This window comes from Microcaecilia unicolor, chromosome 1, assembly GCF_901765095.1.
Source record: "Microcaecilia unicolor chromosome 1, aMicUni1.1, whole genome shotgun sequence".
NCBI lineage: Eukaryota > Metazoa > Chordata > Amphibia > Gymnophiona > Siphonopidae > Microcaecilia > Microcaecilia unicolor.
The window spans coordinates 517,382,825-517,406,406 of NC_044031.1; the positions used below are offsets into that span (position 1 = coordinate 517,382,825).

Sequence of the window (23,582 nt, forward strand, 5' to 3'; positions counted from 1 at the left end):
GGGGGGGGGTTGTGACTCGGAGGGGTCTGCTTAATTTTTTTTTTGCTTATGTGTCAGACGTAAGTGCTGAGGAAGTACAGGACGGGGGTTGCTGTGAATCGCAGTGCAGACATGTAAGTGCTGAGGAAGTGAGGAGAGTATGGGGGGATGGGTGGTTTTACTGAGATTCGGGAGGGATTCGTTCTGGAAGGAGGGGTAGAGGGATTGTTTTAGCTGAGGAGGCTTTAATGCCGGTTTCCGTTTGCAAGGGGGAGCGGGGTTGTGACTCGGAGGGGTCTGCTTCTGTTTTTTTTTTTCCCTTATATGTCAGACATGTAAGTGCTGAGGTGAATCGTTTCGTGAGGGTTTCGGTCTGGGAGGAGGGGGATTGTTGTTGCGGAGGAGGATTTCATGCCGGTGTCCGTTTGCAAGGAGGGGGCAGGGTTGTGGCTCAGAGGTGTCTGAACGTTGATTATACCGGCAGCACATACCTTGAGCAGGAGCACGGGCATTTGAATAGTAATCTCCCGCCGTGTCGATGTGTGCTCGTCCCTCGCGTCCAACTTGATGACGTTGAGGGCGGAGCGATGCGATTGGTTGAGTGTCATTCCTCCGCCCTCGAAGTCATCACGTTTGACGCGTGGGCAGGGCAGACACAAAGCGATCTCACCCCCTTCACTTTTAGAATGTTGGGTAAGTGAGGCTTCATTAGAACGTTGGAGGTGCGTTATATATATATATATACATACATACATATACACACACAAACATACAGAGCGAGAGAGACAGACAGAGAACAATCTCATTTTGTTTCATTATTCTGTTTTGTAAATGCTGTGTTTGAGGAAGGAATCTATCCAGATGATTTGTCCAATATTGTTTTAATCCCCATCCTTAAATCAGCTGGGGCTGATTCTTCTAAAGTTGAAAATTATAGGCTTTTGCCAGTATTTCATGAATAGCCAAACACCTTGAATTTCTGGTTAATATTGAGCTTACTGAGTTTCTTGTCTGTTCAAATGCTTTACACTCAACTCGACATAGTTTTAGGTCACTATATAGTACACAAACTTTGTTATTGGAATTGTACTCATAAATTAGAACATTGTTAAGTAAGAGGAAACAACGTATAGTTTTACAGTGTGACATATCCCCTGCATTTCATGCAGTGGACCATTCTAAGTTGTTATACAGAATGAGTGAGTTGGGTGTCCACGGTAGAATCCTGAATTGGTTTGGGGAGTTTTTAGGAAAGAGAACATATGGTGTCCGGAAAGGAAATAGTACTTCAGCATTATGGCAGTCCAGCTATGGTGTTCCCCAAGGCCTGCTGCTTTTGCCCCTATTGTTTAATATTTATTTGAGAACTTTAGAAGTTGATAAATCTGGGTTGGGTGCCTCTATTTTCTCATATGCTGATGATATTTTTCTTCTTTGTCCTGCTTTAGTTAAGTTTGAGACACATTAACATCTTTAAAGCAGATTATTGCAAAGACAGATTTGTGGGCCCAAGAAAATGTCTTAAATTAACAAGCTCAAAACAAAGATAGTCTGGTTTGATCAATATGAAGTTTTTCCTGTCAGGGATTTTACATTGCCTTCCACTGAGATCTTGAAATTTGAAGATAAATCTAAAATTCTTGGAGTCTTAATTGATTCTAATCTAACTTTTGAACTTCAAATTAATGCTCTGGTGATAAAAGTTTTCTTTCGACTGAGACAGTTGATGGCAATTCAGACAATGTTGAGTTCTCACGGTTTACTGCTTCCATATCTAGACTGTAACTCGTTATTCTGTGAACTTTCAGATAAATCATTAAGGAGGCTGTAATTACTGCAGAATACTGCTGCTAGACTTATTTTTCAATTAGGAAAGCTTGACAGAGCCTCCCTTTTGTTGGAGAAGTTGCATTGGCTACCTATTAGAATGAGGATTACATTTACAGTGGCATGCCTTGTTTTTAAGTCACTAAGAGAGAGATTCTATATACAGCACCTAAAAAATCGGCGCTGAAATCAGTGCCGACTAAATGTATGCTATAATCGGCACCTATATTTAGGCACCAATTATAGAATACACTAGTTGATATTTCAGTGCCTAAACCTACATACATCCAAATCTGCGTACATCCATTTACACCAACGAAAATGTGGTGTAAATCATGGTGTGTACATTTAGGCACACTGGGCTATATTCTATATCTTGGTGTGTAAATTTCAGAATGCCCATGAAACACGCATTTCCACGCCCATAACCATGCCCCTTTTTGCTTGCGCACTTTAGAAGGTTGGTGCACATCATTACAGAATATGCTTAGCAAGCTGTGCGCCTAAAATACTAATCGGTGCTCATTATTGCTTGTTATAGCAGTTATAGCCCACAGGAGTGGGCAACCCATGGGCAGGTTTTCAAGATTTTCACAATGAATATGCATGAGACCTATTTGCAAACAATGAAAGCAGTACATGCACATCCATCTCAAGAATATTCACTGTGGAAATCTTGAAACTCGACTGGGTTGTGGCCCTTGAGGACCATGGTTACCTGCCCCTGATCAAGCAGATGGAGCACTTTACTACAAATCAGGAAGATGCCTAGAAGATGAGTAATCTTTTGCTGAAGTATACTGTAAAGTACATACAGTCCTGAATTCCTGGCATTTAATACTAAACAAACACTCAAATACTGATTCAGATGCTTGGGACATGGAAGCAAGTTTTCTGCTTGTAAAATATCATTGGCTTTGGTTCTGAAGAACAGTCTACCTTCTAATGAAGCAATTAAAGCAGATGTCTATATGGGAATTAAGTTCAATTCTTCAACCAACTGTAAAACTACATAAACCAAAATGTAAATTAAATGCAATTGTTTTGGAGAATAAAAGCCCTAAAGTTCAAAATTATGGGTACACTGTCAGTTGCTTTATCGCAACCATTTTGCTGATAGAATTTACTTCATACAGGATTACACACTAATTTGAGGGCAATCTCATAATGGCCCATAAAGCTCATTTATCAAGTGTTATTACCACTACAAATCTGTCACAATGACAAAACAGAAATAAAACAAGGTTAGATTTATTTTCTCACACAAATGGCTTTGCAAGCAAGTTGGTTGTAGGAGAGTGCACTTTTCTTCTCACACAAATATTGAGATATAATGAAATCTACTGCTCCTTAATTTAAAAAAAGGCCTACCAAGTGAAAATAAATACATATTGAAGTCAATTTTCAACTTTCAGGAAACTGAATAACTAAGTCTTCCAATTGCCTGGATATACATTTTCAATTTTAAATATATGATTTACACATTTAAAAGTAGACAGTTTTCTATCTGCCCAAGATGGTTGCATGAGTTATGGGGTAAGCATCGGAATTCTGCACTCTCCATATAACCTTTGTAGAGTGTATGACCCTTTTAACCCACAAATATAAAAAAAAAAGTTAGTTGCAGTGGAGACCCTCAATCCTTCACAGCTTTTAAAGACTAGTGGCAGTTGGGTCCCCCATACCCCTACTGACTCCAGAACACTCAAGCAGTGATTGGTCCCTTCACAGTTATCACTGAAGGGACCAGTCAGTGTTTGAGTGCAGTGAATAAACAAATAGCACCAGCACATCCAAGATTTCAGCTTTTTAAAAAAACGGTGCAAATGAAGGGCTCTGCTGCCTTTGCAATTTTTTAAAGTAAAGGTGGGGCAGCACTCAGTATGACTATTTTAAAAAAATATATATTTCAGGCCAGTAGGGAGGAGAACTACTACTACTATTTAGCATTTCTAAAGCGCTACCAGGGTTACGCAGCGCTGTACAATCTAACAAAGAAGGACAGTCCCTGCTCAAAGGAGCTTACAATGTAAAGGACAAAAAAGTGCAGTCAAACAAATTGGGGGCAGTCTAGATTTCCTGGATAGAGGTACAATGGTTAGGTGCCAAAAGCGACATTGAAGAGGTGGGCTTTGAGCAAGGATTTGAAGATGGGCAGGGAGGGGGCTTGGCGTATGGGCTCAGGGAGTTTAATGGAGAATCATGGACCTATGCTTTCAAGTTAGGCCTGCTGTTTCTGTGGCCAGACTTAAATGCCTAAGTTATACAGAAGTGCAGCTGAATTTTGCTGGTCTTTATAACCTGAATGTCAATACCCTTGGATGCCCCAAATCCTGTACCCTTTTTGAACAGATCATTTTGGCTGTATAATGATTTACATATCCTACATTTCCTGTTCAAGAGGTCTTCAAGTGCTGCTGCTCACATGTAAATGCTTTTGAATATCAACCTGATTTTAGTCACATAAACACAAAACAAATCTAATAATATTACTCCAGCCAGCAATTATGCCCAGAAGATTACAAGGGACTGCTATGGCTATGTATAGGGATAAGTGTGTGCTGTTAGACAGAAAGAAAAAAGGTAGAGTTTTTTTTCCCCTTCTTAATTACATATAGTGGAAGTGCAGAAATGGGATTATTAGTGACCTACTGGGCATCTAAAAGACAGGGGTCATGTTTCATAAGTTGTGGTTGATGACTAAAAGTTTAATAAAGTTTATGGATCTGGTCATTGCAAAGGATTTTAACCTTCCATGAGGAGCAAAAGAGAAAAAGAAGATCTAAGCAACTGATGGAAAGACTTTGGAGTTGGTACAAAGGAAAATTTACGTCTTACCTGATAATTTTATTTCCTTCAGTCCCAACAGATAAGACCAGAACGTGTGGGTTATGCTCATCTACCAGCAGGGGTAGATACAGAGAACTAAACTGAGCTTTGTAATATAGAATGGTGTGCAGCTACTCCAGTTCAGTATTTTGATAACAGAGCAGTGAACCAAGATAAGGTCAACTTCACCTTCCTCCTCAAAATCCAATGACAAATCACAGTAAGCACAAGAAAAAAAACCATGTTTCTGGACCTATCTGTTCTTGAGCTTCCCACAGATAGGTCCAGCATTTGTGGGATATATCAGATGCCCCAAAGGATGCATCCTCTCTGACTGAAACATGCTTGGAAAAGATATGCAGAGAAGTCCAAGTGGTTGATTTGCAAATATCATAAAATGACATTGAATGAGATTCTATCTATGAAGAAGGAAGATCTCTAGTAGAGTGAGCTTTTAAGGCAGAATGCAGTTGTTTGCTCACTAGAATATAAGCTGATGAAATCGCTTCTTTTAATTAACGAGCCAACATAGCTTTAGAAGCCAGAAGGCCTTTTTTGAGCCCAGCAAAAAAAACAAAAAAGTGATTGGAGCGACAAAATTCCTTTGTAACTTCTAGGTATTTTAAGAGAATGTGATTAAATAACCTCAATTTAGGACTTTTCCCCCCTGTAATTCTTATGATGGAAGGAAGGAAGAATCAATGGTTAACTGAGATGAAATGCTGAAACTACCTTCGGATGGAAGGAACACTTTGAATAGGAACTCCTGCTTCCATGAACCTAAGAAATGGATCTCTAGAAGAAAGAGCTGGAGTTCAGAAATTCTCCTCACCAAAGTAGCAGCCATCAGAACAACTCTCTCTTTAATGTAAGACCCTTTAAGATAGCTTGATCGAGTGGCTCAAAGGGAGCCTTATGCAGTGACCGAAGCACCAGATGAAGGTTTCATTCTGCATATACAGTACAATTTGGAGGTTTCAACCAGTTAATCTCTTTTAAAAACATGACGATATCTGGATGAGATTCCAAGGATGAATTTTGGAAGTGGTTTCTTAAATAAGCAAGCGCTGCAAATTGCATTTTCACTGACTTCAAGGATAAACCTTAACCAGCTTGCAAAAAGGCTAGAATTTGTACTAAAGACTGAAGAGGAGAAATAGCCCTCTCAGAACACCATGAGGGGCATTTTCGAAAGGGACGTCCATGTTTTGATATGGACATCCTCGCAAAACGTACCGATGCAGCTGCGGGGAAACCCGGATTTTCGAAACAAGATGGACGTCTATTTATCATTTTGAAAATACCATCAGGGATGTCCAAATCCTTAAATTTGGTCGTCCCTAGATTTGGTTGTTTCTGATTTTCGGCGATAATCAAAACCAAGAATGTCCATCTCAGAAACGACCAAATGCAAGCCATTTGGTCGTGGGAGGTGCCAGCATTTCTAGTGAACTGGTCCCCCTTACATGCCAGGACACCAACCGGGCACCCTAAGGGGCACTGCAGTGGACTTCATAAATTGCTCCCAGGTACATAGCTCTCTTACCTTGTATGCTGAGCTCCCCCAACCCCCCCCCCCCCCCAAAACCCACTACCCACAACTGTACACCACTACCATAGCCCTTATGGGTGAAGGGGGCACCTACATGTGGGTTTGTGGTGGGCTTTGGAGGGCTCGCTGTTTCCTCCACAAACGTAACAGGTGTGGGGGGGGATATAGGCCTGGGTCTGCCTGCCTGAAGAGCACTGCACCCACTAAAACTGCTCCAGGGACCTGCGTACTGCTGTCATGGACCTGAGTGTGACATCTGAGGCTGGCATAGAGGCTGGCAATCAATATTTTGAAAGATATATTTTCAGGGTGGGAGGGGATTAGTGATCACTGGGGGAGTAAGGGGAGGTCATCTGGTCATTTCAGGCACCTTTTTGTGCCTTGGTCATAAGAAAAACATGACCAGGTAAAGTCATCCAAGTGTTCATCAGGGACGTCCTTATTTCTTTCGATTATGGGTGAAGGACGTCCAAGTGTTAGACACGCCCAAGTCCCGCCTTCACTACGCCTCCGACACGCCCCCCCCCCCTCCAACAGTTTAAAAAGTATTTGAAAACTCACTGTTTTGTGAAGGCTTTTCTGGAGAGATAATTTCAAGCTGGACTCAAAAGTTCTTGTATGTATTTGCTTAAATTATATATATTAGATTGTAACCTGCTTTGGTTAAAGCAGGATATAAATGTGGAAAATAAATAAATAAAATATATCTTAATAAGCAGCCAAGAGAGCAAGTAGATGTAGTTGAGACATACGGACATATAGACACACAGGAAGAAATGAATAGCCTGAAAGAGGCAAAATATAATCATGATACTATTAAGACCTAGTGAATATAGACCAATACAATTCTTTAAAAGGAGACAAGGAAATAAGGTTGGGAAAAAGGAAAATGATACCTGATCATGGCTGGCTTCAATGGAGTTTCCGATGCCATGGAAAGTCATCTGCACAGGAGACAGTGTCAAACAAGTCATGCACTCTTTGCCATTTTGTCTGTCACTGTACTGCACCTGTGATAGATCAAAATAAGAAATTCATTAAGTAACTGTTTGAAACAAATATCAACTGAATAATAAATCCTTCCTTAATATCAGAATTCAGTGCTGTCTTGTTCATAACATTAAAAATAATTTGCAGTCTATGCATAAATCCTGTTTTAAACTAATGTCTAAAATTTGATATCTTAGGTGCTTCTTTATTCGCTCCTTCATTCATAAGAACATAAGAGTAGCCATACAGGGTCAGACCAATAGTTCGTCTAGCCCCGTATTCTGTTTTCCAAACAGTGGCCAAGCCAGGTTACAAGTACCTAGCAGAAACCCAAATCGTGGCAACACTCCATACTACAAATCCCAGGGCAAGCAGTTGCTTCCCATGTCTGTCTCAGTAGCAGACTAAAGATTTTTCCACCAGGAATTTGTCCAAACCTTTTTTAAACCCAGATACACTAACCGCTGCTACCATATCCTCCAGCAAAGAGTTCCAGAGCTTAACTATTCGTTGAGTGAAAAAATATTTCCTCCTATTTGTTTTAAAAGTATTTCTATGTAACTTCCTCCAGTGTCCCCTAGTTTTTGTACTTTTGGAATGAGTAAAAAATCAATTTACTTCTACTCGTTCTACACCACTCAGGAATTTGCAGACCTCAATCATACTTCTCCTCATCCGTCTCTTTTCCAAGCTGAAGAGCCCTAACCTCTTTAGCCTTTCCTCACATGAGAGGAGTTCCATCTCCTTTATTATTTTGGTCGCTCTTCTTTGAACATTTTCTAATTCCGCTATATCTTTTTTGAGATATGGCAACCAGAACTGAATGCAATACTCAAGATATGGACGCACCATGGAGCGATACAAAGGCATTATAGTATTTTCGGTCTTATTCACCATCCCTTTCTTAATAATTTCTAGCATCCTGTTTGCTTTTTTGGTTGCCTCCGCACACTGAGCAGAAGATTTCAGAATATTATCTACAATAACACCTAGATCCTTTTCTTGAGTGCTGACCCCCAAGGTGGACCCTAGTATCAGGTAACTATGATTCGGATTATTCTTTCCAATGTGAATCACCTTGCATTTGTCCACATTAAATTTCATCTGCCATTTGGATACCCAGTCTTCCAATTTCCTAAGGTCTTCCTGCAATATTTCACAGTCTGCACGTGTTTCAACAACCTTGAATAGTTTTGTATTACCTGCACATTTGATCACCTCACTCGTCGTCCCGATTTCTTTATCATCATTTATAAATATGTTAAATAGCACCGGTCCCAGTACAGATCCCTGCGGCACTCCACTGTTCACCCTCTTCCATTGAGAGAAATGACCATTTAATCCTACCCTCTTATCTGTTCAATAACCAATTCCTAATCCACATCAGAACCTTGCCTCCTATTCCATGACTTTAATTTTCTCAGGAGTATCTCATGAGGAACTTTATCAAAAGCTTTCTGAAAATCTAGATACACTACATCAAGGGGCTCACCTTTATCCACATGTTTATTCACACCTTCAAAGAAATAAAGCAAATTGATGAGGCAAGCCTTCCCTCGGCTGAACCCATGCTGACTTTGTCCCATTAAACCATGTTTGTCAACGTGTCCTTCACCTGACCCAGCTCTTAGGGAATCTCTTATCCCGACAGTGCCTGAAATGGTATCAAGAATCCTAACCTTTGCTATCCTGGAGATTTTAACATTCATGTGGATGATCCCTCAACATCACAGGATAAACTTTTTCTTTCATTCTTTTCTAATCTTGATCTACAGAAGTATAAGCATTTCGCTATCCATGCTGCCAAACACATCAAAACCTATCCATGTGCAGAGATCATCAACATTTATACCATGCCTAGTTGAAACAGGCATAGCAATTACTTTCATTAACATTGTAGCCAATTACCCATAGAAACCTTCTGCTATACTGTCTGACCTTACATCTGCTCTGCTAAGATCATCCTCTGAAAAACCTGGCTGACGGAATTTCGGTTTTGGCACTGCCTAAATCCATGTTTGACCTTGTTTTGGTTTCGGCTAAAAATACATGTGCATTTTCAGCTAGAACCAAAGTTCTGCTGCGCAGTCCCTACTGCCCGCTCCTCAAAAAAAGTCCACCTCCTGGACCCACCTGCCAGCGGCAGCCCCCCTCCCAAACCCACCCTCAGCGGCAGCCCCCAACTGGGCCTACCATGTCAAACTTTTCGGTGGCTAGTGAGGGCAGAAGCGATTTCCACTCGCTCCTGCCCACACCTACTCCTGCTTCAAAATCCCTTCTAGACTGCTGCTGGAAGTCACGGCAGTTATTTTGAGATTGGAAACATAAAAACATAAGTACACAAGTGTTGCCATATTAGGAAAGATTGAAGGTCCATCAAGCCCCGTATCCTGTTTCCAACAGTGGCCAATCTAGGTCACAAGTACCTGGCAAGATCCAAGAATAGTAAAACAGATTTCATACTGCTTATCCTAGAAACAAGTAGTGGATTTTCCCAAGTCCACCTTAATAATGGCTTATGGACTTTCCTGTTAAGAAATTATCCAAACCTTTTTAGACATTGCTAAGCTAACTGCTTTTACCACATTATCTGGCAATGAATTCCAGAGTTTAATTACATGTTGAGTGAAGAAATATTTTCTTTGGTTTGTTATAAAACTTAGTACTTAGTAGCTGCATTGGAAAACACATTCAGGAGCGACTGAGATTGGAACCAGCACGGGCAGGACCAATCTCAAAATGGCTGCCATGATCTCCAGTGGCAGTCTTGGAAGCCATTTTGAGGCTGGAGCAGGCGTTGGCAGGAGCACACGGGAATTGGTCCTGCTCCCACTAGCCACCAACAAGTCTGGTACATGGTAGACCCAGGAGGGGGCTGAGATTGGAACCAGCATGGGCAGAAGCAATCTAAAAATGGCTGCCATGACCTCCAGTGGCAGTCTCAAAAAACATTTTGAGGCAGGAGCAGGTGTGGGCAGGAGCGCATTGGAATTGGTCCTGCTCCCACTAGCCAACAAGTCTGGTACATGGTAGGCCCAGGAGGAGGCTGCTGCCCGAGGGTGGATTTGGGAAGTAGGATGCCTCCAGCAGGTGCGTCTAGGAGGGTGCTCTTTTTAGTTGGGTAGGGGTTGTTCGAGGGGGGGTTGGGCCAGTTTTGTTTTCAGGTTCAGGTTCTGCCAAAACAGCGGCCAATTTTTGTCACAGATTCAGTTTCGGCAGAAACTTAAGAGCTTGGCTTCAGCTGAGCTCTAATGCCAAGCACCTTGTTCTTTACTTCAGTTTAAAGGTTAGCACACTATGCCTTAGCCTGCTTCCCCAGGGTGGATTAGACTCACCCTGACCTGCCTCAGTCCATAGTCTGTATTTTCCCAACAACTCAGTTACATTCCTGATTAGACCACCTCCTGCACTTCCTGGGTGGGTCTGGTTCCCCACCATCCAACTCTGACCAATGCTTGCTTTCTCCCAGCAGTCCTGCCACAGCACTCTCTGGGTCTTGTGTCCTCCTTCAAACTAGCCATGAATTATTCCCTCTCCAAGGGAGTTTCATCTGATAGAGATATCACCAGTCCCCTTGAGCTTATCCAACCACAATAGCTCAATATCCCCACTCATAGCCTCTTTTCTCTTGTTTTCATGATCATCAATCATAATTTATCTTCAGCGACTGTTCCAGGTACTTAGAAACAAGCTACTTATTCTTAAGGAGCTGAACCTTGATGCCTCTATCCCAGTCAAACTCAGCATATTTATCCAAACTCACTTCTACATCACATTGAGCAGATTTGTGTACTTCATCTTCATTATTCAGGCTTTAGCATAATAACCACTTTGGTCTGTGAACTTCATAGCATTTTTGACAAAGGTAAGGTGGCATTGGTGGTCTCGCTTCATTTCTCTGCTGCTTTCATCTGAAAAAGGTAATGGAATTCAAACATGCGTGGGATAACATAAAGGAATCTTGTTTAGAAGGAATGGATTTATGGAATCTTAGCAGAGATTGGGTGGCAACGCCGGTAACTGGGGAAGCAAAACTGGTGCAGGGCAGACTTCTACTGTCTACGCCCTGATCGTAACTGAATAGATATGGAAATTTCAAGAACAGTGGTGGGCAGACTTTTACAGTCTGTGCCCTGAGAAAGGCAAGGACAAATCAAACGTGGGCATACATATAAAGTATTGCCTACCATGTAAAATGAGTTTTTTATTTTTATTACATTTGTATCCCGCGCTTTCCCACTCATGGCAGGCTCAATGCGGCGGGCAATGGAGGGTTAAGTGACTTGCCCAGAGTCACAAGGAGCTGCCTGTGCCGGGAATCGAACTCAGTTCCTCAGGACCAAAGTCCACCACCCTAACCACTAGGCCACTCCTCCACTCTTTATCTTGTTGGGCAGATTGGATGGACCGTACAGGTCTTTATCTGCTGTCATTTACTATGTTAGTAGATCCTGGGTCTTTCTATTGCCAAGCTAGCCAACATCAGACTTTTTAGACAGGTTTTACAAAGGTTCACATCTTTCTGAGTGTACCATAGAACACAGTAACATAGTAAATGATGGCAGATAAAGACCTGAATGGTCCATTCAGTCTGCCCAACACACTCATCATCAATTCATGATTAAAACAAGAATGAATGTGATATAAAACACTTGATCATGGTCTTTCTTTGGCATTTCTGGGACATAGACTGTCCTTGCGATTCAACTACTGGAGTTGCTGTCGAAGCTCACTCAAGCATATCCTAATCCGTCTTGTCATTTGTGGGACACAGACAGTAAAGTTTGTCCAGCGCTGTCCTCATGTTTCAGCTACTGAAGTTGCTGTTGAAGCCCTCTCCAGCCTATCCTAAACTGGATTGCCATACACAGGACACAGACTGTGCAAGTATGCCCAGAACTGGCTTTAGTTCTTCACAGCCAGAGTCGGCATCTAATCACCACTTGACATCTCAACATACATGCAGCCATTTAACGTTTTTTTTGGTGTTTGTTTTATACCATCCATTTTCTAATTAGAAATCCTCTGTGTTTATCCCACACCTTTTTCAATTCCATCACCTTTTTTGTCTACCACCTCTTCAGAAGGCCATTCCTGGCATTGACCACCCTCTCTGTGAAAAAGAATTTTCTCACATTACTCCCAAGTCTACCACCCTGCAACCTCAATTCATGTCCCCTACTTTTATTGTTTCACCTTTTCTGGAAAAGATTTGTTTCTATATTAATACCTTTCAAATATTTAAATGTCTATATCATATCTTCCCTGTACACAATCACCCCCAAGTCCCTCTCTTCCTTTGTACTGTACCGTTCCCTTGGATTCTTGCGACCCAAGTGCATGAATCTGCATTTTTTAGCGTTAAATCTTAGTTGTCAAATATCGGTCCATTCCTCCAGCTTTGCTAGGTCCTTCCTCATGTCATTCACACCCTCCAGAGTGTCCACCCTGTTGCAGAGCTTGGTATCATCTGCAAAGAGACAAACCTTACCAGACAGCCCTTCCGCAATATCGCTTACAAAGACGTTAAAAAGAGCCGGCCCAAGGACCAATCCCTGCAGTACTTCACTGACAACATCCCTTTCTTCAGAGCCAGCTCCATTTACCCCCACCCTCTGTCTCCTTCCGGTCAACCAATTTTTAACCCAATTAGTTACTCTAGGTCCCATACCGAGGGCACTCAATTTATTTATCAGTCGCCTGATAAATAAATAAATGGGATTAGAACCCGAGTCTTCTGATTCTCAACCCATTGCTCTAACCATTAGGCCACCTCTCTGTTCTGCATGGATGATCTAAGCGACCATTTTGTAACTCAGACATTCCTATGCTGCCACAAAACATCCATGTCTCTTGTTTTTCCCGTTCATAATTTGGAAGTTTCATGGATGTTCATAATGGTTGCTACCAGTCAGTGGACATCCATTTCTCATGAATTTTAGAACAGGCTGTATGTCAGCAGATCCTGTTCTAAAATACATGAGAAATGGATGTCCATATGTGACATACTGACTTGGACATCCATATTCTGAGTTGCAAGTCTTTTCTAAAATGTTGTTCTATGTGTATTAATAAAACAGCATCCTAGGTAGGTTCCTACCTGCCCTCTTAAACTTATAAAAATTACCCTCTATGATTACTCTGTCCTTTTGTTATGTGATCTCAAATTCATGAACAGCTTTTACTGTTACCAGCTTTCTCCTAGCTCTTTATCTTATGTAGTGTTGCCAACTGGCTCCAAATTTCAAGACAGGCCGACCTAGTCTTGATTTTACCCATTGCATATATGGACCTGTAGTCTTGTCTTTTTAGGGACTGCAACAGGGAAATCAGAACCATTAGGCAATGGTGTAAAATCAGAACTGGATTAATCCTGTCTTAAACATTTGGAGCCAGCTGGCAAACCTAGCTTATATTGGGCCACAGAGGGGGGATAGATTTTTTTTCCAGCTCATTATCCATTAACAACTGTTTTAATAAAATTGGCTGTGAACAGGATTAAATAACTTAGTCTGAAAAAAAGAGCTCAGCAGGCATGCAGCTTCCCTTCTCAGTGCATAACCAGAAGTCACATTCTTTTCTCATTTATCGTTCAAGAGCTCTTTACTTTTAATAAATGTCTAGAGACAGCGTGTAGAGCTCGAATGACTCAAATAAATTATAATAAAATTTGGAGATGTCTGTGAATTGTTAAGTAAATTTAGTGTAACATTGTTGCAAGAAGGAATGAATTACCTGTAATAATCTAACATATATGGCAAATAGCAGTCATGTGTTTTTGCATTTTTAAATGTATTTTAAAATGCTAAGAAAATGTATTTAAAATTTTTAAGCATTACAGAAGAGAACTGGAGATCTGAAAAATCTTATTAAAACAAGGATAATAAATATTTTTATACTAAAAAAACTATCAACTTTACAACTTTAAGGGGACCTTTTACTAAGCTGCGTTAGGAGTAACAGACACCTAATGCAGCAAAAATGGCCTCAAAGAGGATGTGCTAAAGCATTCTGTGTTAAGGCATGCAGATAGCAAAAATAAACTCAAAACCCACCTCTTTACCACTGCTTTTGACTCCTAACTCACTTACCCTGTCCTTTATCCTCACCTCTTTATTCCCTTACCCTTATTTGTTCTGTTTATTCCCTTACCCTTAATTGTTCTGTCTGTTTACCTGTCTTATCTAGATTGTAAGCTCTCTGAGAAGGGAATGTCTTCTGTGTGTGGTGTACAGCGCTGCGTATACCTTGTAGCGCTATAGAAATGATAAGTAGATAGATAGATGTTTACTAAGGTGCGTTAGTGCTTTTAACACGCCTCTAAATTGAAGGCACGCTAACGCGCCTATATATTTCTATGGGCACATTAGCGTTTAATGCACGTAAACCATTTACGTGCGTTAAAAACGCTAATGTGCCCATATCACTGCTTAGTAAACCTAGCCCTAAGTCTGCACTATTTAGTTTTCTTTATTTTTTGGGAGGAGGTGTGTTTTGGGGCAGAGAATAGGCATGGATGTGCTACCCAGCCAGTGTGCTGACACTACTGCCATGCTAACTGGTTAGTGCATCCATAATGGGCAACTCCTTAATGCCTCCTGAATAGAAGACAGTTAAGTGCTCCCGCAGTAATTTTTTTAAATGGCCTTACATTATAACATTAACACATGACTAAGAGGAGGAGTGGCCTAGTGGTTAGCGTGGTGGACTTTGGTCCTGGGGAACTGGGTTCAATTCCCACTGCAGGCACAGGCAGCTCCTTGTGACTCTGGGCAAGTCACTTAACCCTCCATTGCCCCAGGTACAAATAAGTACCTGTATATAATATGTAAGCTGCATTGAACCTGTTATGAGTGGGAAAGCGCGGGGTACAAATGTAACAAAAATTAAAAAAAATAAATGAAACAAATAGAAAAAAGCCCTTTTCGATGGCTGTGCTAGAAACGAGCTTAACATGCAGGAAAGGCCCACACAGGAATGCACTAAGCCTATTTCTTAGCAGAGCTTAGTAAAAGGGCCCCTAAAGGAGGTATCACTATACAATTTTAGAGACCCATCTCTACATCACATTATTCATACTTAAGGAGGAAATCTGTTTTACATCAGGTGTGATGAGACACTAATAAATCTAGACAGACCACAGATGGGGAAAGAACACCAGAATCCCACGGAGAAGCACGCAGCAGGAAAGCAGGAGTGGGAAACAGATCCAGGCACTTCAAACACAGACCAAGGAGCACCCAATATAAGATTAAAGCTTTTATTGGTGATTCTTAATGATGACTCATCATTAAGAATTACCAATAAAAGCTTTAATCTTATATTGGGTGCTCCTTGGTTTGTGTTTGATGTGCCTAGATCTGTTTCCCACTCCTGTTTTCCTGCTGGGTACACTAATGAATCTGACAGTTGGAAACTGAAGAATGAAAATGATTTTGTGAAACATTTTCTGTTTAGTTTATTTTAAATACTGACAGTTAACTAGATTTCAAAACTTTATTTTTCTATTAAAAAAATCTACTATTTCTTGGAAAAAAAACCCATGTTTTCTTATAACTACTAAGAATCACCCAAACAATGCAAAAAGAGTTTCTGAATCTTTGCCAGGATTTAGACCAGCTGGTGCTGTAATTGCCTTACGATATCCCTATGAGTAGTGTTATGCATCATGATAACGCCCTGTTAACCCGTACCCCTATTCTGTTAATTCATCAGACATTTAAAATAATTTGGAAAGCCTTCCTTGCTCTTATTCTGTTTTTCTTACAAACTTGTTTCTTTTCTTTTTTCATATACACTTTTGTTTCAGTTGCTGTGACTTTTACATTTTTTCCCATTTTTGGAGCATACACTCATAGCAAGATGTCAATGCTATAATAAAATAAAACACATTATCCTACATGATCTGTCAACATGTACATATTTTGTTGAGATTTTTTTTAAGTTATTCATACAAAACAAATATGAGAAACACTACCCACTGTATATAAAATATGGAACTATAACAAAAGCAATGTATACAAGAATCAAATCAAAAAATAATATCTATATACAATAGTTTTATTAAATAAACCTTTTAAAACCCACCACATTGACAAACATAATAAAAGCAAAACAGATAAAGCAATGTAAATAATAAGCAGAATGGCATCAGCACAATTAAGAAACAAATAACAATGGGTCCATCAATGAATCAGATGCCCAATATGTTTTGACGCAATGCCTACATCAGGGGACCGAGGGGGTCTTTTACAAATGCACGCTAGCGTTTTTAGCATGCGCTAAATGCTAGAGACGCCCATAGGAATATATGGGCATCTCTAACATTTAGCGAATGCTTATTTTTACTGCATGATAAAAACGCTAGTGAACCTTTGTAAAAGGGGCCCCTAAGTTTGCAACAAAGTTGATGCCAACTGAAATCGGTCAAATGATGGTACAAATGGGTGGAGGAACCGGAAGAAACAGAAGAGGGAATAAGGATAGGTAAGGAAAACTGGAAAATAAAAAATACAAAAAAAAAAGAAGAAAAGAGGAAAATGTCACCCAGAAGGGTTGCAACTATAGAAACTGCAAATAGTGAAGAAGAAAAAAAAAAGACATGTGACTGGGTGTACACAAGGACTGGGTTCAAAACCTCTGAAATAAACCATCCTAGCAAATCATATATCAGCGAGAAAGTGGAAGGGGAGACTAGGCAAAACAACTAGGCAAAAAGTGAGAGAGTCATTAAAATACAGCTGAAAAGTAATCAGAACAAATGCTTACAGTCTATCTGCAAGCCCTGATGTTACAGGCAGACTTAGATTTTGTTGCTATCAAAGAGACAAGGTTCAATGACTCCTATGAATGGTATTGCAACCACACCAGGCTATAATCTTTATAGGAATGACAGAGATGGCCAAAAAAATTGGAGGAGTAGCACTGTATGTGGAAAACAATATAAAAGCAGCTGAAATGCAGGATATCTGGGGAAAGGGGTAAGTGATATGGATCATCTTGGACAAAGATAGAATCTCTGATTACACAGGAGTTGTCTACAGTCCTCTGACACAAATGGAGAATCTGAACAAAGATCTGGTTATAGATATCCAGAGGCTGGGAATGAAAGGGAGGTGCTGTTGCTGGGAGATTTCAACCTGCTGGATGTGAACTGCAATGTTCCTTCTGTAGAATCAGAAAGTAGTAAAGAGATCCTGGATACCTTTCAAAGTGCTCTGCTCAGACAAATGGCGATGCTGATCTTTCTCATAAATGGGGAAAATGTGTTAAAGTCTAATGGGCAGCAGTGATCATCACACTGTATGCTTCTAGAGCTAAAGTGGAGTGTAAACACACAAAACTCAATAGTCTTGGATTTTAAAAATGTTGCCTTTAGTAAAATGAAAGAGTACCTGAAGAAAGAGTTTGCAGAATGGAAGGACATAAGAAAAGTGGAAAGTTAGTGCTCAAAGCTGAAAGGAGCTATAAAAATGGGAAAAGATCTTTAAGTAAGGAAAATAAACAAAAGCAAGAGGAAAAAGAAGCCAATATGGCTCACCAAACAAGTGTCTGAAGGAATAAAGGCAAAGGAGGTGGCTTTCATGAAATACAGAAGAACACAAAAATAAGAACACAGAAAAATACCACATAAAACTCAAGGACGTGAAGAGAGAAATATGGCTGGCGAAAGCACAGGCAGATGAAAAATGGCTAGAGACATAAAGAGAGATGGCAAAACTATTTTTCAAGTATACTGGTGAAAGGAGGAAGGCTAGAAATGGAATTGTAAGACTGAAAGCTGATGAGAAACCATATGTGGAGAGTGATGAGGAAAAGGTGGACATACTAACAAATACTTCTGTTCTGTGTTCACAGAAGAAAATCCTGGAGAAGGACCTCTGTCTGCTAAAAAATGCATATATAGGAGTGGAATAGATATTGCTCCGTTCTTGGAAGGAAGTGTTGATGAATAACTAGAAAAACTGAATATGGACAAAGCCATGTGGCTGAATGAGATACATACAAGAACACTGAAGGAGCTCAAAGAGGTTCTGATGGGCTCTCTTAAAAATTTGTATAATAGATCCTTTGACACAGAGGATGTTCCATGGAAAGTGATCCCTTCTCCACAAAAATGGTAACAGAGAAGAAGTGGGAAACAACAGGTTGTTCAACCTCACTTTGGTAGTTGGAAAAATAATGGAGGCACTACTGACGAAAAGGATAGTAGACTTCCTGGAGTCTACTATCCGAAGCAACATGGTTTTACCAAAGGAAAATCTTATTAATCTATTGATTTTATTTGACCAGGTGATCAGAAAACTAGATAGGGAGCATGTGCTAGATGTAGTCTATTTGGATTTCTGCAAAGTCTTTGACATGGTTCCTCATTGGAGGCTCATGAACAAACTGAACAGGTTGAAGTAAGGACCTAAAGTGGTGAACTGGATTAGAAACTGGTTGACTGACAGATAACAGAGGATGTTGGTGAATGGAATTCACTTGGAGAAAAGAAAAGTGAGTAGTGGAACGCCTCAAGGATTGCTACTGGAGCTGATTCTACCCAATATATGTGAGCAACATTGATGAAGGATTAGAAGGGAAAATTTGCCTTTTGGAGGACTACATGAAGATTTGCAACAGAGTAGATATTCTGGAGAGAGTGGACAACATAAGAAGTGATCTAAAAAAAACTTAGAAGAATGGTCTAATGTTTGGCAGTTAAAATTTAATGCAAAGAAGTGCAGAGTAAAGTACATGGGGTGTAGAAATTCAGAGGAGTTGTATTTGCTAGGGGATGAGAGGCTGATAAGCAGAGGCCAAGAAAGGGACCTTGGAGCAATAGTGTCTGAGGATCTTAAGGCAACAAAACAATGTAACAAGGTGGTGGTTTAATCAAAAAGATGCTAGGCTGCATAGAGAGAGGCATATCCAGTAGAAGAAAGGAAGTATTAATGCCCCTGTAGTAGTTATTGGTGAGGCACCATTTGGAGTACTGTGTTCAATTTTAGAGGCTGTATGAATCAAAAGATTAAGCAGTTCAGAGGAAGGCTACAAAAATGATACAGGGTTTGTGCCAAAAGACACACACGAAGAGATTTAAAAACCTAAATATGTATACCCTAGAGAAAAGGAGGGATGGGGAGATATGATTCAGATATTTAAATACTTAAAAAATATTAATATGCAAACTAATCTTTTCAGAGACAGGGAAGTGGTAAACTAGAAGCCATAGTTGAGGTTGAGGGTAGTAGACTTAGGAGTAACATCAGGAAATACTTTTTCACAGAAAGAGTGGCAAATGGCCTCCCAGAGGAGTTTGTGAAGACAAAAATGGTGACAGAATTCAAGAATGCAAGGGATATACAGAAAGGATCCCTACACAGAAAAAGGAAGGAATCAAATTAAAACAAAACTTAAATTACCTCTTAGCTAGAAGTAAGCTTTGATGGTAACTGTAGAACTTGGAAAGTAAAACCAATTTCATGCAGACTTCTATGGTCTGGGACCCATAAATGGCAAAAATAGATTAGGATGAAGGCTGTAGTGGGCTTTGATGGCAACTCAGGTAGTTGGGAAGTAGGACCAATACCAGGTAGACTTCTATGCCTCACAATTGGCAGGGAGAGATAGGGATTAACACCCTAATATGGGAGCGCACCCAATTTGCATGTGCAATTTAATAAACAAGCCCAATTAGCACTGATAATTGGGCACTAATAATCAACTATCGGCGCTATTTGGTATTAAAATCTGTGCACACATTTTTAGGCACTGGAATCTACACATAAATTTTATGTGCGAATCCAAAAAGGGGGCATGTCCATGAGAGAGGCATGGGCAGATTAGTGGTGTTCCTGGAATTTGCATGTGGGTTATAGAATAAGGGAGATCCATGCCAAATTTAGGTGCAAGAATTTACACCAGGTTTTATTTGGTGTAAAACCTCATGCCCAAAACTGGGCGCGGATCATGACACCAAATGCTATTCTATAAACAGCGTCCAACTCCGAGCACCATTATAGAATAGCACTTAGCGCTAATTTTTATCAGTGCCCAAATTTGGATGACATTTATGGAATTGAATCCTGTGTGTGAATATATTATATCACATTCACAGCATATGCTATAATTGCGGGTACTGCATATCTCTATGGGGGGAGGGGTGGAATCATAAAGTTATTAGTAAATAAATGATGCTTGTTAGTGGGAGTAGGGGAAGGAAAGACACTCTTAGGGTTGAAAGCAACAGCTGAGGTATTATGTTCCAAGACTGCATCATGTAGCTACCTATGGGGTTCTTTTACTAAGGTGCATTAATGGATTTAGTGTGCGCTAAAAGCTAAGAAGCCCATAGGAATAAAATGGGCTTCTTAACATTTAGCACATGCTAAATCTGTTAGTGTGCCTTAGAACAAAGAGACCTATATGAGGTTGGCAAGATGGCACCTTACTGAATGCCATGTTTACGATGCCAGTGTCTAACCATGAAGAAGTATAACGTCTGCCGAGTGCCAGATACAACTTCTTGGGCAGATCGATGGACCGTACAGGTATTTATCTGCTGATATTTACAATGTTACTATATATGCAGACTTTGGCAATTTGTAGGATCTATATATTTGTTTGAAGATGTAGTTTGGAAGTCCATGTTGTAGTGGCACTCTTCAGTTTACAAGGTAATTACTTTTCCAATTTTTAGTCATTGCTTTTGGCTTATGTTGAGAAGCATAATCAAAAGGGGCGCCCAAGTTTTCCTGAGGATGTCCTCGCAGGACGTCCCGGCGAAGGGTCGGGGAAACCCGTATTATCGAAACAAGATGGGAGTCCATCTTTCATTTCGATAATACGGTTGGGGACACCCAAATTGCGAAGTTTAGGTCGCCCTTAGAGATGGTCATCCTCGATTTTCACCGATAATGGAAACCGAAGACGCCCATCTCAGAAACGACCAAATCCAAGCCCTTTGGTCGTAGGAGGAGCCAGCATTCGTAGTGCACTGGTCCCCCTCACATGCCAGGACAACAACCGGGCACCCTAGGGGGCATTGCAGTGGACTTCAGAAATTGCTTCCAGGTGCATAGCTCCCTTACCTTGGGTGCTGAGCCCCCCAACCCCCCCCCCAAAAAAACCCACTCCCCACAACTGTACACCACTACCATAGCCCTAAGGGGTGAAGGGGGTACCTACATGTGGGTACAGTGGGTTTCTGGTGGGTTTTGAAGGGCTCACTTTTATCACCACAAGTGTAGCAGGTAGGGGGGGATGAGCCTGGGTCCGCCTGCCTGAAGTGCACTGCACACCCACTAAAACTACTCCAGGGACCTGCATACTGCTGTCAGGGAGCTGGGTATGACATTTGAGGCTGGCATAAAGGCTGGCAAAAAATATTTTTAAAGTTTTTTTTTAGATTGGGAGGGGGTTAGTGACCACTGGGGGAGTAAGGGGAGGTCATCCCTGATTCACTCCGGTGGTCATCTAGTCAGTTCGGGTGCCTTTTGAGGCTTGGTCGTAAGAAAAATTGGACCAAGTCACCCAAGTGCTCATCAGGGATGCCCTTCTTTTTTCCATTATTGGTCGAGGAAGCCCATGTGAAAGGCACGCCCCAGTCCCGCCTTTGCTACACTTCTAACACGCCCCTGTGAACTTGGTTGTCCCCATGATGGAAAGCAGTTGAGGGCGCCCAAAATCAGCTTTCGATTATGCTGATTTGGGCGACCCTGGGATTTGTGTCGAAAGGTGGGCGCCCTTCTCTTTCGAAAATAAGCCTGATAGTTTTTCTTATTTTTATCATGATTTTTAAAATTTATTTTTTTATTTTTCTAGGTGGTCACGTCTTATTTTAACTGAGTGACTTTTCCTTCGTTTTTTTTTTTAACTTTTTATTTTATATTTTTCCTTACTACTACTACTACTACTATTTAGCATTTCTATAGCGCTACAAGGCATACGCAGCACTGCACAAACATAGAAGAAAGACAGTCCCTGCTCAAAGAGCTTACAATCTAATAGACAAAAAATAAATAAAGTAAGCAAATCAAATCAATTAATGTGGACGGGAAGGAAGAGAGGAGGGTAGGTGGAGGCGAGTGGTTACAAGTGGTTACGAGTCAAAAGCAATGTTAAAGAGGTGGGCTTTCAGTCTAGATTTAAAGGTGGCCAAGGATGGGGCAAGACGTAGGGGCTCAGGAAGTTTATTCCAGGCGTAGGGTGCAGCGAGACAGAAGGCGCGAAGTCTGGAGTTGGCAGTAGTGGAGAAGGGAACAGATAAGAAGGATTTATCCATGGAGCGGAGTGCACGGGAAGGGGTGTAGGGAAGGACGAGTGTGGAGAGATACTGGGGAGCAGCAGAGTGAATACATTTATAGGTTAGTAGAAGAAGTTTGAATAGGATGCGAAAACGGATAGGGAGCCAGTGAAGGGTCTTGAGGAGAGGGGTAGTATGAGTAAAGCGACCCTGGTGGAAGATGAGACGGGCAGCAGAGTTTTGAACCGACTGGAGAGGGGAGAGGTGACTAAGTGGGAGGCCAGCAAGAAGCAGATTGCAATAGTCTAAACGAGAGGTGACAAGGGTGTGGATGAGGGTTTTGGTAGAGTGCTCGGAAAGAAAGGGGCGGATTTTACAGATGTTGTAAAGAAAGAAACGACAGGTCTTGGCAATCTGCTGGATATAAGGAGAGAGAAGAGTCAAAGATGACCCCAAGGTTTCAAGCTGAGGAGACAGGGAGAATGAGAGAGCCATCAACAGAAATAGAAAACGGGGGGAGCGGGGAGGTGGGTTTGGGGGGGAAAATGAGAAGCTCGGTTTTGGTCATATTTAATTTCAGGTGGCGTTGAGACATCCAGACAGCAATGTCAGACAAGCACGCTGAAACTTTGGTTTGGATGCTTATCCTTAATTCTTCTTCCTTCCTCAAGTTCTTCTGCCCACTTGTGCCATCCCTGTGGCTGATTTCAGTTGGCATCAACTCAGTTACAAGTTAAAACCCCTGATACAGGCATTGTGTTGATACATGTTGGGCATCTAATTCATTCAAGGACAGTTTTTATTTGCATCGTGGTTATGTTGATGCCATTCAACTTATTATGTATATTGTTTTATCTGTTTTCATTATTATGTTTGTCAATATGGTGGACTTTTAAAGGTCTAATGAATAAAACTATTGTGTCTAGTTATTATTTCATTAAATTATTTATTTTATTTGACTTGATTTTTGTACTCATTGCTCCTTTTGTATTTCTATAGCAAGTTATTTATATATAATACAAATCACTCTAGCTAGAACTGTACTTATAATAAAACCTCAGCAAGCTAGAGGCACACTCTTCCACAATAACATTCTCCTGGCTCAGATTTTGAGAGGTTAATAACTACTGGATTTGGAGTGCCTCAGGTCCTTCTGATTTCTAGGAAAGAATATTC

At 40.9% G+C, this 23,582-nt stretch overlaps 1 protein-coding gene across 3 annotated transcripts in view; it reads right to left on the reverse strand.

The window, feature by feature from the left end:
- Window positions 1-23,582, reverse strand: part of STAU2 (staufen double-stranded RNA binding protein 2) — a 447,934-nt gene that overhangs the window by 106,995 nt on the left and 317,357 nt on the right. For all 3 annotated transcript variants that reach the window (XM_030215580.1, XM_030215586.1, XM_030215579.1), the window contains one exon: window positions 7,084-7,197. In XM_030215580.1, coding sequence (XP_030071440.1) covers window positions 7,084-7,197 — 114 coding nt within the window. The remainder of the gene's footprint in view (window positions 1-7,083; window positions 7,198-23,582) is intronic.